We start from the raw sequence: 15,404 nt of genomic DNA on the forward strand, positions 1-15,404 counted from the left end.
TTTTCTATATCCTTGCTAACACTTACTGTTTTCTGTTTTCTGATGGTAGCCATCCTAATGTGTATGAGGTGGTATCTCATTGTAGTTTCGATTTGCATTTCACTAATGATTAGTGACGCTGAGAATCTTTTAATGTGTTTATTGGCCATTTGTACGTCTTCTTTGGAAAAAATGTCTATTTCAAGTCCTTTGCCCATTTTTGAATTGGGTTTTTTTTTTCTTACTGTTGAGTTTTAGGAGTTCTCTCTGTTTTTTTTTTTTTTTTTTTTAATTTTTGGCTGCTTTTGGTCTTCGTTTCTGTGCAAGGGCTCTCTCCAGTTGCGGCAAGTGGGGGCCACTCTTCATCGCGGTGCGCGGGCCTCTCACTATCGCGGCCTCTCTTGTTGCGGAGCACAGGCTCCAGACGCGCAGGCTCAGTAGTTGTGACTCACGGGCCTTGTCGCTCTGCGGCATGTGGGATCTTCCCAGACCAGGGCTCGAACCTGTGTTCCCTGCATTGGCAGGCAGATTCTCAACCACTGCGCCACCAGGGAAGCCCCTCTCTGTATTTTGAATATTAATCCCTTATGAAGATAATATGATTTCAAATATTTTCTCCCATGCTATGGGTTGCCTTTTTACTCTGTTGATACTGTCTTTTTTTTTTTTTTGATACTGTCTTTTGATGCACAAAAATTTTTAATTTTCATAAAGTCCAATTTAAAATTTTTTTCTTTTATTACCTGTGCCTTTGGTGGTGTATCCAAGAGGTCATTGCCAAATCCAATGCTGTGAGGCATTTTTCCTCTCTTCTTCTAAGAGTTTTATTATTTTAGGTCTTACATTTAGGTCCTTGATCAATTTTGAGTTAATTTTTGTATATGGTGTTAGGTAAGGGTCCAGCTTCATTTTTCTGCATGTGGACATCCAGTTTTCCCAGCACCATTTATTGAAAAGACTGTCCTTTCTCCACTGAATGGTCTTGGCACCCTTATCAAAATCATTTGGCTGTATATGCAAGGGTTTATTTCTGGTCTCAGTATTTTATTCCCTTGGTCTGTATGTCTGTCTTAATGCCAATACTGCACTATTTTTTATTACTGTAGTTTTGTAGTAAGTTTTGAAAGCAGGAAGTGTGGGTCCTGCAGTTTTGTTCTTCTTTTTCAAGATTGTTTTGGCTACTTGGTGTCCCTTAAGATTCCATATGAATTTTAGGATGGATTTTTTTATTTCTGAAAAAAAAGTGTCTTTAGGATTTTGATAGGGATAGCATTGAATCTGTAGGTCACTTTGACTAGTACTGACATCTTAATATATTGCCTTCCAATCCATGAGCATGAGACGTGTTTCCATTTATTTATGTCTTTTTGAATTTCTTTCAGCAAGTTTTGTAGTTTTCATCATATAAGTCTTTCACCTCCTCGGTTAAGTTAATTCCTAAGTATTTTACTCTTTTTGATACTATTGTGAATGGAATTGTTTTTGTAATTTCCATTTCAGATTGTTCATGTGTAGAAATGAAACTGATTTTTGTGTGCTGATGTTGTATCCTGCTATTTTGCTGAGTTCAGAAAGTTCTAACAGTTTTTTTGTGGAATCTTTAGAGTTTTGTACGTATAAAATCATGTCATCTGCAAATAGGGATAATTTTATTCCTTCCTTTCCAATTTGGATGCCTTTTATTTCTCTGTCTTACCTAATTGCTCTGGCTAGAACTTCCATACCATGTTGAATAGAAGTGGTGAAAGGCAAACATCCTTGCCTTAGAGGAAACGCTTTCAGTCTTTTACCACTGAGTATGATGCTTGCTGTGGGCTTTTTATTAATGACTTTTGCTATATGGAGGTAGTTTTGTTCCATTTCTAGTTTTTCTGAGTGTTTTTATCATAAAAGGGTGTTATATATTGTCAAATGCTTTTTCTTCATCATTTGAGGTGATCATGTGTTTTCCCCCATCCATTCTGTTGGTGTGGCATATTACATTGATTAATTTTCATATGTTGAACCATCCTTGCATTCCAGGAACAAATTCCACTTGGTCATGTTGTATAATCCTTTTAATATACTGCTGAATTCTGCTTGCTAGCATTTTATTGAGGAATTTTGCATCAGTGTTCATAAGGGATACTGATCGGTAGTCTTGTAGTGTGTTTGTCTGGCTTTGGTGTCAGGGTAATGCTGGCCTTATAAAGGGAGTTGGGAATTGTTTCCTTCTCTTCAATTTTTTTGAAAAATTTTCAGAAGGATTGGACTAGTTTTTTCTTTAAATGTTTGCTGGAATTCACCCGTGAAGCCATTGCATCCAGGGCTTTTCTTTGTTGGGAGATTTTTGATTACTGATTCAGTCTCCTTACTAGTTACAGGTCTATTCAGTTTTCCTGTTTCTCCATGATTTAGTCTTGGTAGGTTTTGTGTTTCTACGAATTTGTCTATTTCATCTAGGTTATCCATTCTGCTGGTGTACAGTTGTTCATAGTTCTCTCTGATAATCCTTTTTACTTCTGTAAAATTGATAGTAATTTCTTTTTTTTTTTGGCCTCACCGTGAGGCTTGTGGGGTTAGTTCCCTGACCAGGGATTGAACCCAGGCCCTTGGCAGTGAAAGTGTGGAGTCCTAAACACTGGAATGCCAGGAAATTCCCTGATAGTAATATTTTTCACTTAAATTTCTGATTTTTGTAATTTGAGCCTTTTCTTTTTTCCTTAGTCTAGCTAGCTAAAGGTTTGTCAATTTTGTTGCTCTTCAAAGAACCAAATTTTGATTTCATTGATTTTCTTTATTGTTTTTATATTCTCAATTTCATTTAACTCTGCTCTCATGTTTATTATTTCCTTCCTCTGCTATCTTTGGGTTTAGTCTGTTCTTTTTCTAGTTCCTTAAGTTGTGAAGTGAGGTTATTGAGTTCAGATTTTTCTTGTTTTTTAATATAAGCATTTATAGCTATAAATTTCCTCCTTAACACTGCTTTTGCTGCATCCCATATGCAGGTATGTTGTGGTTTTGTTTTCATTCATCTCTAAGTAATTTCTAAATTTGCTTTTGATTTCTTCTTTGATCTTTTGGTTGTTTAAAAGTGTGTTGTTTAATTTATACAATTTTGTGAATTTTCTAGTTTTCCTTTTGTTCTTGATTTCTAACTTCAACTTGCTGTGGTCAGAGAAGATACTTTCTATGATATCTGTTTTTTAAAATCTCTTGAGACTTAATTAGTGGCCTAACATGTAGTCTATTTTGGAAAACATCCCATGTTCACTTGAGAAGAATATCCCATGTGCATGTTATTGTTGGGTAGAGTGTTATGTACATGTCTGTTAGCTCTAGTTGGTTTATCATTGTTTAAGTTCTTATTTCCTTACTTACCTTCTGTTTGGTTGTTCTACCCATTATCATGAGTGAGGTATTCAAGTCCCCAACTATTATTGTAGAACTATCCATTTCTCCCTTCAATTCTGTTAGTTTTTCTTCATATATTTTAATGGTCTGTCATTAGGTATGTAAATGCTTATATTATATCTTCTTGCTGTATTGAAAATACAATGTCATCCTTTGCCTCTTGTAACCAGTTTTTATTTAAGTTCTATTTTGTCTGATATTAATATAGCCATCCCTACTCTGTTTTCATTAATATTTGAATGGAATATCTTTTTCCATCCTTTCAATTTCAGCCTGTTTGTCTCTTTAAATTTAAAGTGAGTCTCTTGCAGACAACATATAGTTGGACCATGGTTTTTTATCCATTCTGCCAATCTCTGTCTTTCAATTGGAGAGTTAATCCATTTACATTTAATTAATTACTGATAAGGAAGGACTTACTTCTATCATTTTGCTATTTGTTTTCTATATGCCTTATAGCTTTTTTGTCCTTCATTTCCTGCATTACTGTCTTCCTTTGTGTTTAGTTGATTTCTTGTAGAAATGTTTAAATTCCTCTCTCATTTCCTTTTGTATATATTCTATAGCTTTTTTCTTTGTGGTTACCATGGGGATGACATCTAATAACACTCTAATTTGAATTTATATGAGCTTAACTTCAATGACATACAAAAACTGTGCTCTTTTACAGCTCTGTCCCCCCACTTCCAGTTGTTGATGTCACAAAATTACATCTTTATACATTGTGGGTCCCAAAATATAAACTAATAATTTTTAAAAATTATGTAGAAAGGAAGATTTGGAGTCACAAACTAAAGTTACAGTACTACTAGCTTTTATACTCATAATTGTTTTTTTCTTAAATCATATAGAAAACAAAAAGTATAGTTACAAATTGTTATAATACTGGCTTTTATAATTCATGTATTTACCTTTATTGAGATCATTATTTCTTCATTTGGCTTTAGGTTACTGTATAGTGTCCTTTCATTTCACCTTGCAGGACTTCCTTGAGCATTTCTTCCAGGGCAGGTGTAGTGTTCACATCTCCCTCAACTTTTGTTTATCTGGGAATGTCTTAATTTCTCTCTCACTCTTGGAGGACAGTTTTGCCAGATAAGGATTTTTGGTTCACAGTTTTTTCTTTTAGCACTTTGAATATATTAACCTACTGTCTTCTGGCCTCCAATGTCTCTGATGAGAAATCTGCTGATGATCTTATTGAGGATCCCTTGTATGTGAAAACACTTTTCTCTTGTTGCTTTCAAAATTCTCTTTTGTCGTTGTTTTTTGAAAGTTTGATTATATTATGTCTTCATGTTCATCTCTTTGAGTTCATCTTACTTGAAGTTTTTGAGCTTCTTGGGTGTTTGTATTCATGTATTTCATTAAATTTGAGGAGTTTTCATCTTTAGTTTTCTAGAGATTCTACCAGAAAACTACTAGAGCTAATCAATGGATTTGGTAAAGTAGCAGGATACAAAATTAATGCACAGAAATCTCTTGCATTCCTATACACTAATGATGAAAATTCTGAAAGAGAAATTAAGGAAACAATCCCATTTACCATTGCAACAAAAAGAATAAAATACCTAGGAATAAACCTACCTAAGGAGACAAAAGACCTGTATGCAGAAAATTATAAGACACTGATGAAAGAAATCAAAGATGACACAAACAGTTGGAGAGATATACCATGTTCTTGGATTGGAAGAATCAACATTGTGAAAATGACTATACTACCCAAAGCAATCTACAGAAAGCAATCTACAGATTCAATGCAATACCTATCAAACTACCAAGGGCATTTTTCACAGAACTAGAACAAAAAATTTTGCAATTTGTATGGAAACACAAAAGACCCCAAATAGCCAAAGCAATCTTGAGAAAGAAAAACGGAGCTGGAGGAATCAGGCTCCCTGACTTCAGACTATAGTACAAAGCTACAGTAATCAAGACAGTATGGTACTAGCACAAAAACAGAAATATAGATCAATGGAACAGGATAGAAAGCCCAGAGATAAACCCATGCACATATGGTCACCTTATCTTTGACAAAGGAGACAAGAATATACAATGGGGAAAAGACAACCTCTTCTATAAGTGGTGCTGGGAAAACTGGACAGCTACATGTAAAAGAATGAAATTAGAACACTCCCTAACACCATACACAAAAATAAACTCAAAATGGATTAAAGACCTAAATGTAAGGCCAGACGCTATAAAACTCTTATTGGAAAACATAGGCAGAACACTCCATGACATAAATCACAGCAAGAAATAGATAACTAGTGGGAAGGAGCTGCATAGCACAGGGAGATCAGCTTGGTGCTTTGTGACCACCTAGAGGGGTGGGATAGGGAGGGTGGGAGGGAGGCTCAAGAGGGAGGGCACTTCCCTGGTGGTGCAGTAGTTAAGAATCCGCCTGCCAATGCAGGGGACACAGGTTCAAGCCCTGGTATGGGAAGATCCCACATGCCACAGAGCAACTAAGCCCGTTCACCACAACTACTGAGTCTGCGCTTTAGAGCCTGTGAGCCACAACTACTGAGCCTGTGTGCCTAGAACCCATGCTCCACAACAAGAGAAGCCACCATGATTAGAAGCCCTCACACCGCAACAAAGAGTAGCCCCCACTCGCACAACTAGAGAAAGCCTGCATGCAGCAACAAAGACCCCACACAGCCAAAAATAAACAAACAAACAAATTTATAAAAAAAAGAGGGAGGGCATGGGGGATATATGTATACATATAGCTGATTCACTTTGTTATACAGCAGAAACTAACAGAACATTGTAAAGCAGTTATACTCCAATAAAGATGTAAAAAAATTTTTGAGGGTTTTTCAGCTATTATATCTTCAAATATTCTTGCTATCCTTTTCTTTCTCTTCTCCTTCTGGGGCTCCCACAGTGTGTATATTGGTCTGCTTGATGGTGTCCCACAGGACCCTTAAGCTCTGTTCACTTTTCTTCAATCTTTTTTTCTTTCTGCTCCTCAGCCTCAATAATTTTCATTATTCTCCCTTCAAGTTCACTGATTCTTTCTTCTGCCTGCTCAAATCTGCCTTTGAACCCTCAAGTGACTTTTTAATTTCAATTATCATACTTTTCAGCTCCAAAAATTTCTTTTTTAGTTTCTTTTTACATTTTCTGTCTCTTTATTAATATTTCTATTTTGTTCACACATTGCTTTCTTGACTTTCTTCACACCTTTCTTTAGTTCTTTGAGCATCTTTAAGATGGTTGTTTTAAAGGTGTCTGGTATATATCTGCCATTAGGTCTTTTTTTCAGTGATAGTTTCTGTTGTTTTTTTTTTCCTTTGAATATACCATATTTTCCTGTTTCTGTGTTTGTCTTGTGATTTTTGTTGAACATTGGACATTTGGATCTAATAATGTGGTAACTCTGGAAATCAGATTCTCTCCTTTCCCACAGTTTGCTCTTTCTGTGTGTTATTGTTTCTGTTTATTGTCTTGGGTTTTTTTATTTGCTGTAGGTTGTCTCTGTGTTGAGGATCAACCTAAAGTATAAACCTAAGGTCTTCACAGTTCTTTTCTGAGCCTTTTCCTTGGCATGCTTGGTCACTTTCTAATTTTCCCCATGTATGTGAAGTTATTTTTGAATGTCCTTGTCTTTGATATCTGGCTTCAAAGGAGAAAAAGCAAAAAATGCAGAGGGGTTAAAAAGGGCACTGGCCCTTTAAGTCCCCTGGAAGTCACTTCAGCTGGAGGGGGAGGGTCTTGCAATAATGGGGGAAGTGCAACAACAATGGCCGCTGGCCTGTTCATCTGCACCTCTGTGATCAGAAGCAGCAATCAGTGATCAGAGCAGAGGCCCCCGATATCTGTACAGGGTCTTTTTTGCCCCACCGGTTCCTGCAAGCTGTGGGCAGGCTGCTCCAGAAACAGGTGCATGGCCTCCTGGCCTCGGGCCTCCTGGCTGGGGGGAGGGGGGGTGGGTAACTTCTAGGTGCTAAGAGCTGAAATTGACCGAAATGAACTGCAGTTTACCATCCAAGGCTTCCCCTGGAAGCCATCAGCAGACTCCAGAGTTCCCAGATGGTTACATCAGAGGGTTCTGCCCCTGCAGTTGTTGTCTGGGTGGGAGATGGAGTCTCACCTCACAGGTGCCCCCTACTCTGCCATCTTCCCTGAATCTGCTTGGTACAGATCTTAAGTGTACAACTTGACGTATTTTTATATATGTACACATCCATGTAACCTCCACCCAGATCAAGGTATAGAATGTTTCCAGCACCCGGAAGTCTCCTTCCTGTCCCCTCCCAGTCTGTACCCCCAGAGATAGCCATTCATCTGACCCTGTCCTTGGTGATTCTGAGCTTCATGTAAACCACACAGCATGGGCTCTTTGGTTCTGGCTCCTTTTGCTCACATTCTATCTGTGGGATTCACCAATTTGGTTGAGTGTAGCAGAAGTGCATGCCAATAAAAATTGCTTGTAGCACCTATTGTAAGAAGGTGCCATAATTTCCTTACACCCTCTCCCATTGTTGGGCACTGTGATCGCAGTGGCTGCAACTATTCATGCGGTGTAACTATAACCTGTGGTGGATAAGAGAGCTCTTGTCTCTCGGTTTTCTATCCAGAAGTGGAATTGCTGGGTTACAGGTTATGCATATATTTACCGATAGTAGGTACATCCAAATAGCTCTTCACATTGTTTATAACATTTTCTAGTCCCATTTGCTACATCCTCACCAGCACAGTACTGTCAGTCTTTTTCACTTTAGCTATCCTGGTGGGTCTGTAGTCGCATTTCACTGTGGATTTAATTTGCATTTCCCTGATAAGTAATAATAGTGAGCACCTTTTCATATGCTTGATGGTATTTTGGATATATTCTTTTTGTGATCCAATTTTTCAAAGAATTTGCCCATTTAAAAATTTATGTCAACTTTTTCTTATTTACTTATAGGAATTGTTTATATATTCTGTATGTGGGTCCTTTTTAAGATATATTGAAAGTACTTTCTCCCAGTCCAGGCTTTGACAAACAGTGGTCTATGGGCCAAATCCATCCTGTGGCCTGTTTTCGTATGGCCTGAAATTAAGAATGGTTGTTACAATTTTTAAAAAACAAACGAAAGTAGAGAAGAATATGTGACAGAGACCATATGTGACCCATAGAGTCTGAAGTATTTACTGTCTGGCCCAGTCTATGTCTACAGCTTGTCTTTTTACTCTCTCAATAGCTATGTCCTTTGATGAACAGAATTTCTTCATTTTCATGAAGTCCAATGAACCATTTCTTAAATGTTTGAGAATTTTTGTGTGCTAAGTACTCTTTGTCTGCCCTCTAGTAAAGATATTCTCCTGTTTTCTTCTATAAGCTGTATTATTTTAAGCCTATCATCCACCTCACATTAATTTTTCTGCATGGTATAAAGTACAGTTAAGATTTTTCCCAGATGGATTTCCATTCATTTCAGCACAATTTACTAAAAGTGCCACTGTTGCCCCCACTAAGAATTACAGTAGTGTCTTTGTCATAAATCAGGTCACTGTGTATGTGTGGGTTTTTTTCTGGACTCTTTTCTGTTTTTTTGTTTTGTGTGTCTGTCCCTGGGCTAATACTCCCCTGGCTTAGTTACTGTAGGCTTATAATATGTCTTGATATCCTACAGTCTTCCATCTTTGTTCTTCCACATGGTATTTATCAATCCAGGTTCTTCCCATTTCCATATAAAATTCTATGATCTACTTTTTAAAAACCAGCTGGGATTTTGATTGTACTTTCAATGCCTATGATAAAGGGCTCATATGCAGACTATATAGAGAACTCCTGTCAATAAGAAAAAGCTACTTAGCACATTTTAAAAATATTTTATTTATTTCTTTGGTTGTGCCAGGTCTTACTTGCGGCAGGTGGGCTCCTTAGTTGCAGCATGCGAATTCTTAGTTGCGGCATATGGAATCTAGTTCCCTGACCAGGGATCAAACCCGTGCACCCTGCATTGGGAGTGTGGAGTCTTAGCCACTGGACCACCAGGGAAGTCCCCATTATCTGTCTTTTAATGCTTTGTTCCTTGTTTTTCTTTTCGTCATTTGTTCCTTTGACTATAGAATTCTGGCATACCTTAACTGAGGCCATTGTTTCTGGGTTCTTCTTTTTGCCTAGTACTATTTTTTTGTATTGTACTTGTCCTGCTCCTATTTGTAAACGTCTTTCAGTATTGCAGCCTAAAGGCAGTTCTTGTCTGATAAAGGTAGAGTGCAGATGATATTTCCTCAGAGTTGGTTGATTTAGACTCTGCTCTCTCTTTTCTTTTATAATAATTTTTTTTGTATAAATCTAGCTATTTATTTTTGGCTGCAGTGGTTCTTCGTTGCTGTGTGTGAGCTTTCTCTAGTTGCGGTGAGCAGGGGCTACTCTTTGTTGTGGTGCACGGGCTTCTCATTGCGATGGCTTCTCTTGTTTTGGAGCACGGGTTCTAGGTGCATGGGCTTCAGTAGTTGTGGCTCGTGGGCTCAGTAGTTGTGGCTCATGGGCTTAGCTGCTCTGCGGCATGTGGGATATTCCCAGGTCAGGGCTCAAACCTGTGTACCCTGCGTTGGCAGGCGGATTCTTAACCACTGTGCCACCAGGGAAGTCCCTATAATAATTTTTTTAAAGTCCTGGTCATGTTCTACTTTTCTTCTGACCAAAATGGTGAGGGGTTCATAAATTCAGCATGTCCTACTGCTCTGCTCAGCACCATATTTATCAGCTGTTTCATAAGGTACCTTTGTCTTTTCCCACCTGGGCTTTCCATGCCCCCCACCCCTCGCCCTGGGCTGTGCCCCAGTGTGTGTGGTTGTTCAGAGCGTTGTTGGCTTGTTTCCCCTGCAGCTGCTCCTCTGTTGGGAGGGAATGTCCTGCATCATGATCACTGTGGTCACCATGCAGTTTGGTCCTAGCTCTTCTGCCTTGGGATACTTTGGAAGTTTTGAGGTCTGTGGTGTGATGCTGGATCCGTTTACTTGTCATAATGTTGCTGGAGAATTCCTTCTTCTTTCCCTCCTTCATTTTGGTGTGTTATTTACTATTTTTACTTCTTTAAGTTTGCTTCCTTGGGTCCACTCCACTTAAGAGAGTGATTCTGAGCCTGAGTATTGCATCATGAGTCAAAATATGTATTTTGTAATGTCCATTTTGGTAAATTTTAGATTATTTTTTATTCTTACAAGATCTCATGTTGAGAAAAATAATCTTAAGTTGTGAAAACTATTAATAAGATTGTGTCTCTCACATTCATAGTCTCGTCTCAAGGAACTGGAGCAAGAAGCCCATTTTGTTGCAGGAGAACAGTTTCTTATAACGAGCAGTAATCAGCTTCGAGAGGTAAAGCTAAATTTCAGTTCTTTTATTAAATATACTTCCTGTTCAGGGGTTAAATGGAGATTTATTCTGATTTTATAAACATTATTTTAATGTGATCATCTGAAAAGTATGTAACTTGTTCATGTCTCTCACATTGAGATTCATTACTTCAAAGCCTTTACATCTAAGAAAAGTACTGAATCAGAATCTAAGCATTTTGTCACACCTAGTCGGGTGTGTCCCCTCTGGCTGGTTGCTTTAACTCTGTTATAGTGATGTTCAGGTCCTCTCAAATCTGGGACCCGCTCATCATGTGAAATGGCTTTTGTTGCAGATCCTGTTTGGCAAACTGCAGCTGCACCTGCTGCGTCCACAGGAGACTCTTCCCAAAACTGGACTCCGGAGACACCCGTCCACATCAGAAGCCGTGGTAAGGGTCGACAAGTGTCCCCTCGCTCTCTGAGACAATAGCACCTCCCACCACATGCGAGTCCCTTGCAGAGCCCCGTGCTTGTGGTGGCACAAGCCGGCAGCAACCACCACGGAGCAGTTCCGTTCCCTCACTTCCTTTCTGCGGCAGGAGAGGTGCCCCCACCCCAAGGTTGCCCTTCAGTTATGAAGGAAGGACAAAGAGGCCTACGGTACAGTTTTCCAGAGGCAATAAATTGCCTTGATTTCCTGCGGAGGATAATTTGATGGAATTTTGTTCTGGAAACCAAATTCTTGACAATGTAGTCAGGACTTCTTCGTTTCATGCCCTCATAAGAGACTGGAAATGGGAAAAGTCATCAGTCTTCTCCTTTCCCCAAGTTTGTTTTGGAAAAATCTAGCTGCCCTTCCCTTGAGAGGAATGCATTTTTTAACAGACATGGAGTAGTGAGATGCTGCTTTAATCGAATGGCAGAGTGTGAATAGATATTCAGAACCCCGTGAGTATAATGATACCGCTGGAAGCCTGCAGCGAGGAGCTTGGCCAGTGGGCGAGAGGACACGTGTTGCTCTGGTGAGGGCCGGCTGCGGAGGCTCCAGCTCATCCTTTCTGTGCCTTGTTCAGCGTGGGATTTTGCAGCAGAGGAAAGCTTCCCTCCAGACTCCTCTGTGCACATCGCCCTTCCAGCCCCGCACTTCCTGCTCGTCTCAGCCCTGGCGGGGCACCACGCTTGCCAGCTGTCCCCACACCTGGCCCTCAGGGGGCCCAGGCATCAGTCACCGAGTGAACGCCCACCCCTGGGGAGTGCTGCTCCCTGAGAGGGACTTGCATCTTCCCTTCTCCCCAAGTCTTCCCCACCTTGGTCAGCGTCCTCCTCCAGGTCCTTGGGAGCCAGCAGTGAGCTTATCCCTGCTGGTGACTCATCACATCCAGGCAGAATGATCTTTTAAAAGTGTTAGAAAAATCATGTTGATCCCCTGCCTTCAACTTCAATGGCTTTCTTTTTTTCTTTTTTCTTTTTTTTTTTTGGCTGTGTTGGGTCTTCGTTGCTGTGCGCGGGCTTTCTGTAGTTGTGGCGAGCGGGGGCTACTCTTGGTTGCAGTGCGTGGGCTTCTCATTGCAGTGGTGGAGCACGGGCTCGAAGCTCGCGGGCTTCAGTAGTTGTGGCACGCGGGCTCAGTAGTTGTGGCTCGTGGGCTCTAGAGTGCAGGCTCAGTAGTTGTGGCACACGGGCTTTGTTGCTCCGTGGCATGTGGGATCTTCCTGGACCAGGGCTCGAACCCATGTCCCCTGCGTTGGCAGGCGGATTCCCAACCACTGTGCCACCAGGGAAGTCCCCAGTGGCTTTCCATGACACTCAGAATAACATCCCAGCTCTCGAGTGTGCCTCCCCCAGGCCCGTGGGTCTGGACTTGGCCCTTCTTTGGCCTCCCTCACTCCTCACTCCCAGCACCCCACTGAGCACACTTCTCACAGGCTCCTTCCTCAGTCTGGAAACTCTTCCCACGGAGTGTGCTCAGCTGGCTTCTGATTGTCAGCTTAAGTATTGCTTCCAGAAAGGCCTCCTCTGGTCACAGGTGACAGTAAGACCCCCAGCCACAACCTATTCCTTCACCTCGATTTGTTTTCTGCACGCAACTTGCCAAAATGCTGGAGAGGGCATGGAGAAAAGGGACCCCTCCTACACTGCTGGTGGGAAGGTAAGTTGGTGCAGCCACTGTGGAGAACAGTATGGAGGGTCCTTTAAAAACTAAAAAGAGAACTACCATATGACCCAGCAATCCCACTCCTGGGCATCTATCCAGAGAAAACCATGGTTAGAAAAGGTGCATGCACCCCAGTGCTCATAGCAGCACTGTTTACAATAGGCAGGACACGGAATCAACCTAAAAGTCCATCAGCAGAGGAGTGGGTAAAGAAGATGTGGTACATGTATACAATGGAATATTACTCACCCATAAAAAGAATGAAATAATGCCATTTACAGCAACATGGATGGACCTAGAGATTGTCATACTGAGTGAAGTAAGTCAGACAGAGAAAGGTATATATCACATGATATCACTCATATGTGGAATCTAATTTTTAAAAAATGATTTAAATGAACTGAATTTACAAAACAGAAATAGACTTAACAGATATTAAAAACAAATTTATGATTACCAAAGGGGAAACGTGGGGGTGGGGAGGGATAAATCAGGAGCTTGGGATGAACATACACACACTACTATACATAAGATAGATAGCCAACAAGGACCTACTGTATAGCACAGGGAACTCTACTCAGTATCCTGAGATAACCTATAGGAGAAAAGAATCTAAAAAAGAAGGAATATATGTATATGTATAACCGAATCACTTTGCTATACACCTGAAACTAATGCAACATTGTAAGTCAACTATACTCCAATAAAATTTTAAAAAATAAAAATAAAGTTACCTAGTTACTTGTTTGCTTGTTCCATTAGGATGTAGGTTGCACAGATCAAAGACTTTATCTAACTTGTTCACTACATCCCCAGAACCAAATGTCCTAGACTAGCACTTGCTGGGGCTGAACTGTTGGCTGTGTGTTCACAGAGCACGGCAAGGGCAGGGGGCAGGACCCACCCTGCTGGAGAGACTCTCGAGTGGGTTTCAACGCCACATGACAGTGTGCCCTCAAGTCCCAGGGGTGGCGGAACCTGGGAAAGCCACACGTTTCCCCTCGGACTGCACCTGAGCTGGGGGTCTTGGCCTGATTTATTCTCCATCCAGGCACCAGCTGGCAGTGTTGCCCTTCCCTTTGCTGCTCCTTAGCTCTCCCAGACAACCGACAACAGAAGAGAGGAAATGGGATTCTCCTCTGGTGTCGAGGTGCTTCACTGTGCACAGAATTCAGACAATGCCCTGAATTTTTCTTCACAAAGACATAATCAACATGAATCGTATTATATTAACTTTAATCTCTTACTTAGCTGAACAAGTCACACTATTCTGTACATTTAAAAAGATAAACCTGCACTAGGCAACATACGCACATGGTTCTCAATTCAAAATTAAGACTCCTTCTTCCTACTTCCCTTCACCCTCCCTGTTCCCCTCCCCGTGGGAAGGGATGTGGACTTCTGGTGAGATGGACAGCCTGGAACAATTCAAGTAAGGGTGCAACTATGAGCTTAGATATGGTTTTGTTAGACTTTGTCTTTTAGAGTAGTTTCAGGTTCACAGCAAAATTGAGCAGAGGGTACGGAGAAGTCTCGTACACCCCCTCCCCACCCCAACACACACACAGCCTCCTCCACCAGTAGCACGCCCCACCAGGGGGTACATTTGTTACAGCTGATGAACCCACACTGACGCATCATCATTGCCCAAGTCTGTAGTTTGCATTAGGGCTCCTTCTTGGTGTTATACAGGCTATGGGTTTGGACAAATGTGTAATGACATGTATCCACCATTACGGTATCGAACAGAGTGGTTTCACTGCCCTAAAAAGCCTCTGTTCTCCCTATTCATCTCTCCCCTCAACCCCTGGCAACCACTGTTTTTACTGTTTCCATAGTTTTGTCTTTTCCAAAATGTCATACAGGAATTATACATTATGTCGCCTTTTCAGATCTGATTCAGCTAGCAATATGCACTTAAGTTTCTTCCACATCTTTTCATAGCTCATTTCTTTCTAGCACAGAATCATATTCCATTGTCTGGATGGACCACAGTTTTATTTATCTATTCACCTATTGAAGGACATCTTGGGTGCTTCCAAGTTTTAGCAGCTATGAATAAAGCTGCTGTAAAACATTTGTGTGCAGGTTTTCACGTGGACATAAGTTTCCATCTTATTTTAGTAAATAAATAGCCTGATTTCTGGACTGTATGGTAAAAGTATATTTAGTTTTGTAAGAAACCACCAAACTGTCTTCCAGTGTGGCTGCACCATTCTGCATTCCCACCAGCAGTGATGAAAATTCCTGTCGCTCCACATCCTTGCCAGCATGTGGTGGTGTCGGTGTCCTGGATTGTGGCCGTTCTGACAGGCGTTAGCTATGTTTTAAAAAGACCACTCTCGTCACTGGTTGGAGAATGGAGGAGTCCCATTAATAGGCTGTCGCTGCAGTGTGGGCACTGCTGGCTCAGCGTCCAGGCGATGGCAGTGAGGATGGAGCAGAGCAGACACATGCTCAGAGCATTTTGAGAACAGAAAGGAGCTTCTCTGAGTGTGAGTTCACATGAGTGTGAATGCAGAGTAATTCCTGGTTTCCTTAGTTGTGCACCTGAGCAGATAGTGATGGCTGCTGCCCAAGGAAAACCAAGAGA

General features: G+C 40.9%; 2 protein-coding genes across 4 annotated transcripts in view; both read left to right on the top strand.

Annotated features, from left to right (window-relative positions):
- Nucleotides 1-5,773, top strand: part of HAUS3 (HAUS augmin like complex subunit 3) — a 62,343-nt gene extending 56,570 nt beyond the window's left edge. For all 3 annotated transcript variants that reach the window (XR_005019985.1, XR_005019986.1, XR_005019987.1), the window contains exon 7: nucleotides 5,741-5,773. The gene's annotated coding sequence lies outside the window, so the exon portion shown is untranslated. The remainder of the gene's footprint in view (nucleotides 1-5,740) is intronic.
- The window catches only part of POLN (DNA polymerase nu), a 128,083-nt gene that overhangs the window by 9,085 nt on the left and 103,594 nt on the right, over nucleotides 1-15,404 (top strand). Inside the window, exons 6-7 of the mRNA XM_036852270.1 lie at nucleotides 10,613-10,696; nucleotides 11,010-11,105. Of these exons, the coding sequence (XP_036708165.1) occupies nucleotides 10,613-10,696; nucleotides 11,010-11,105 (180 nt within the window). The remainder of the gene's footprint in view (nucleotides 1-10,612; nucleotides 10,697-11,009; nucleotides 11,106-15,404) is intronic.

This window comes from Balaenoptera musculus, chromosome 5 (assembly GCF_009873245.2).
Source record: "Balaenoptera musculus isolate JJ_BM4_2016_0621 chromosome 5, mBalMus1.pri.v3, whole genome shotgun sequence".
Classification (NCBI taxonomy): Eukaryota; Metazoa; Chordata; class Mammalia; order Artiodactyla; family Balaenopteridae; genus Balaenoptera; species Balaenoptera musculus.